At 37.0% G+C, this 4,776-nt stretch overlaps 1 protein-coding gene across 1 annotated transcript; it reads left to right on the forward strand.

The window, feature by feature from the left end:
* Positions 1 to 3,200: 3,200 nt before the first annotated feature.
* Positions 3,201 to 4,386, forward strand: LOC118335013 (complement factor H-like; the record flags this gene model as incomplete). Its single annotated transcript, XM_035671178.1, is given in 4 exon segments — positions 3,201 to 3,334; positions 3,423 to 3,614; positions 3,898 to 4,077; positions 4,198 to 4,386. Coding segments are annotated over 4 exon segments (619 nt in total), but the record flags the coding sequence as incomplete, so codon positions are not given.
* Between the last annotated feature and the right edge of the window lie 390 nt (positions 4,387 to 4,776).

Consider the following 4,776-nt stretch of genomic DNA (forward strand, 5'->3'; position numbering starts at 1 on the left):
GCCTTTTATTGTCAGAGAACATATGTGAATATTAACTCTCTAGGATCTGATTCACTATATCTGAAGATAGTGTTGAAAAAAATACTGAAGGAAAAGAACACTCTGTCTGCTCCCTCTTGGTCTCCTGTCTTTCTCAGTTTCTTATTTATATGCACTCAGGACAGACTGATCTCTCTGGCAGTTATCTTTTTATTATCTGATCATCATGGACGGAGGAACTTGTCCTCTATTCTGTATGATTGATTGATCCAATCATTGTGGAGACATACTTCATCAACTCACCTTCATCCCTGCGTCCAGATAAAGGCCAGAGTCTGCCTTACTGTTACAGTAAAGACCACCACTCTTTCAGACACCACACGTCCAACTGGCCAAGATCAAGACAATCTTTATGCAAATATATAGTCAGCTTACCACAACTGGACACAGCTCGCGTACAAAACTTGTCCAACTGCACAATTGCTCTCTTGTCACGTGCTCTCAATGACAAGAACATTCTTTTTCATGTAAACAGCAATAAATCTATTCCAACTTTATAAAGTCTACATATCCACCACTCCAGCTGGCTTCTTGAATCCTTCCACTGCTAGCCCTCCTGCCTTTGCCATTGCAAACCCTGTAGGGGCGTAAAGATTTACTGATACGAGTCGGAAATCAGTTTCAGCGTTATAGACGCACCTACATTGGTATGCAAAGATCGGTTTCGTGAACCGGTCGAAAGTTGGACAAAAGTCTAGCCATTTGTAAGAATTTGTCTGATAGCCATTAAGTACAGCGGTAGCATGACGAATTATTGAATTGAACCGTATCGTTTTATATTAAAATACATCGTCCCTGAATCATATCGTAGCCCACGTATCTAGATACGTATTGGATTGTCTTAAAAGTGAGAGATGCACACCAACAAAACCCTGTTTCGCTTTAGCCCCCACTATGCCCCCAGTTCAGCCACACGACCCTGTCCTGTTTCATCACACTAGTTCCTGTTACCCCACAAAGCAAGGTGATGGGTAAAATACCTCAAAATAACAATAGACAAATCTTGTCAAGGAATTTGTTGACAAAAATAAAAAACATTACTGTTGTCCTTAAAGAACAGAAAAGATGTTCTTCAGTAGGTTCAGCCATTCACAGATTTAATGAATTAGACCTCAATAAGAGAAGTTTGTGAATTGAACTACCTACTGAATTATTGACTGCTGTTATTACATTATTTTTAGGCTCCTACTGATTGGGTAAGTGTCACTTTTTGATTTACTTTTCAATGAATTCCATTATTGTTAAATATTTTCTGTATTTAATGTTGGACACACTTTGTTGTATCTAGCAGTTTTACATGAATGAACTATTAACAATATTTATTATTGTTTGTGTTGTAAGCAGAGTCACTTCCTGTAAAGTCCATCAGAGGAGCTACTGCTGGACTTACAACCAAGGCCAAGTTTTGAAGTTCCTCCATCGGAAACAACTATGTCCAAAAAATGTCATCACATTTGTGTTTGATCTTTTTCAGACCAGTTATTGCTTTGGTTTCATTTTGATGAAAATATTTAAACACAATGTTGGAGCTGATTGTTCATTGACAGTCATCTTATATCTTTCTGATTAGAACTATTAATGCACTTTGAATACATAAATAAAGTTTATTTGGCCTACGGTAGTCTGAATAAAATGTTTGCCAGAAATCTTAACAAAGTCCTTCTGAACATGGATATATCAGTAACAGTAATACTAGTAATGGTCATAGACAGTAATTCTTCTTATACTGATCTGCTTGATACAACATCAGTGCAAAGCATGCAGACAGATGGACAGACAGACTAACTAAATGCCATGGTCAGTTTCAATGATGTCATAACTTTATTTCTCAGTCAGTGAGGAATCTTATATTTAGATTTAAAATCTTTTGAGTGTGGGTTTTATTATCCAGCGCTCACTATGCAAGACTGACTTAATTCAAGTAAATGTCACTTTTTTGTCAGTTTGATCTTATTTGGAGTTATTTTAACTTGACACAAGGGACATATTAGCTACAGGACCTCCAGTATGCTTTGACACTGACTTTAAGCTCTGATGTTTTAAGACAAAAACATCTTATTTCCAGTATTAGTCTTTTGGCTTACATTACCGTATTCTTGGCTTTATCTTGGAGGAAGATATCTAATTTTAAGAAGTTCATTTTTGTCAGCCTGTTGATGACAGTAGCACCTCAGATAATTTATATTCCTTTCAGTAAAACAATACAAAACTATAGTCTCAGAATAATCATTACAATCCCCAATAAAATAGACCAGAATGAAGCAGATGTAGGTAACTGATTCATACTCTACATGAGATGATTCAATATGCAGGTTTAGTGTATATCAAATATTACAAACCTTCACTGACTTCACCAAAGCTGAGTATTTGCTCTGAAGAGTTTTGCTCTTACAATGAGTCAATTTACAGATCATCAGATTTAAACTTTAACAGGCTTGTTACTTGGACCTGTTTTGTCATTCACAATGTTAATAATATCTGCTCTTGTAAGTGGATGGTTAGTTGAGTCTCATCCTAACATCATGGTAGAGTATCAGATCTGAGTATAGGCCTATTGAAGGCGTGTGATGTTCTCAGAAGTAACTGATGACCAAATGTGTGTTTTTAGATATTATGTAAATCCAGAATTGGACCAGACTGATAAATAACTGAATCAGGGCAGGCACAAGACTGATATCTGATCACACCAGGCCAGGAAATCATTTTGAAATTTGGACTCTAAATAATCAAATTGATTTTTACAGAGAGAGTTATACAGCAAATTATCCATTGGTAGTCTTTTAGTTCTAAACAGGGACAAACGAATCATTGTCACAGGCCTTTCCCAAACAAATAAATGAATACAATAAATAGAAATAACAGTGTTTTTCTCCTTGAAGTTCATAATGTGACAGTAAATGAATGACATTGATGAACAGTATCATCTGAGGTCAAGAAACAAAACTGAACACAGTCAGGTTTGTTCATTTAACCAAGATAGATTTACAAAAGTGACTGATCTGAATTTGTCTGAAGTGTTGCAAACATTTTATTTCTCATATTGACAATAATTAACTACAAAAGTGTAGTTCTGTATTCCTATAAGTGTGTGTGTTTGTGTATGTTTGTAGGTGTGTGTGTGTGTGTGTGTGTGTTTGGTCAACAAATGTTTTGGGGGAAGACTCTCATCAGTTATTAACTGGTTCTGATCTGGACTAGGCTCTCACTTTGTCGTGGGACGATTTAGCTCCTGACAAAATGTGCATCAGATATCTTGGATTCCTTCTTCTGATTTGGTTTCCTGGAGGGCTGCGTGGTAAGAATATTAAATACTTTCACCACCATTTGAATTCCTTAAAAACAAATACAGTCACTGTAGAGTAATCCTGCTTATTGTATTTTAGCACAAAGTGCAACACAGTCCTGTACTGCTCCCAGACTAGATGGTGGTTTCTTTGTCCCAAAGCAAGAGACTTATTCTGATGGAACCACTCTGAGCTTTACCTGTAATAACGGATATAAACTTGCAGTGAAGGGCTGGTGGGCAACAACCACATGTCAAAATGGTGCATGGTCTCATGAACCACAATGTATAGGTAAGTGTTCCCTACAATACTTCCACTGTTTTTAACTTTTAACCTGTGTGCTGTCACTCAGTATGAGTCTGTCGGTCGCTCCACTTCTTTCGTCCAAACTGAAATACTCATCATATCAGATGGATTGCCAAATCAAAAAATGTGTGCATTCATGTCCCTCACTTTATTTTAATCCTACATCTGCATAGTCATATAAATAATGGCACTTAGAAATATAGATTGCTGAAGAGGGTTTAAGACACCATGGTGAAAACTTTTGTTGTCTCTGTTTTTTTTTCCTCAGACGAAGAAGACTGCATTGCACCAGAGATACCCAATGCAAATTACACAACAAGCCCAGATGTTTGGTATAAGGATGGACACGTATTTAGGGTAACATGTAATAAAGGATATGAACCCAAAAACCGGGCTGCTACAACCAGATGTAATAAAGGACAATGGACCTCTGTTGTAGTCTGTGAGAGTAAGTCTGTCTGATGTTTTATACCAGTAAGCTTTAAAACTAACAGGCCACAATAATATCATTGTCTATATTATAATTCCTACCTTTACCTATTGATGGCAAATGTGTTTATTTTTACAGAAAGTTTCGATTCCTGTGGTGAGCCCCCTCGAATCCCCCATGCTGTCATCAAGCATGAATACAAGGAGGTGTTTGCTGCAGATACACAAGTGTACTATGAATGTGAAGATGGATATACTGTACAGGCAGCAGAAGACACAAAATCCATCTTTTGTGTGCATGGATTCTGGACTGATGGTCCAACATGCAGTAAGTGGACAGTGTGCTGAGATATGCAGGGGTAAAAATACTTTGTCAGTGTGAAACAATAGTTCCCAATCTGGGGGTCAGGACCCCCACTAGGGTTTGCAAAAGTTTCATGGGGGCTCACAAGACCTTCTTGATTTTAGGGGGTGTCAGAAAAAATATATCTCAGCATGTCATTCACTTCTTTGAAGAAATGGAAAGTAAAGTAACTTGTCTAATAGAACAATGGCCTAGCGCCAGGGATAAAAAAAAAGCACTGAATTTGTCATAGAAGAAGCTTGGTAAGTCTGTATGATTGTAAAAATTGTAAAAATAATACATAATACAGACAGAGAGAAGTTCCATAAACAGGAAATAATCTGCTTAAAATGTGGCCAAATCCCTCGTTTTATA

The sequence above is a fragment of the Morone saxatilis genome, unplaced genomic scaffold (genome assembly GCF_004916995.1).
Source record: "Morone saxatilis isolate NCDOM2014 unplaced genomic scaffold, NCSU_SB_2.0 Contig23, whole genome shotgun sequence".
NCBI classification, from domain to species: domain Eukaryota; kingdom Metazoa; phylum Chordata; class Actinopteri; family Moronidae; genus Morone; species Morone saxatilis.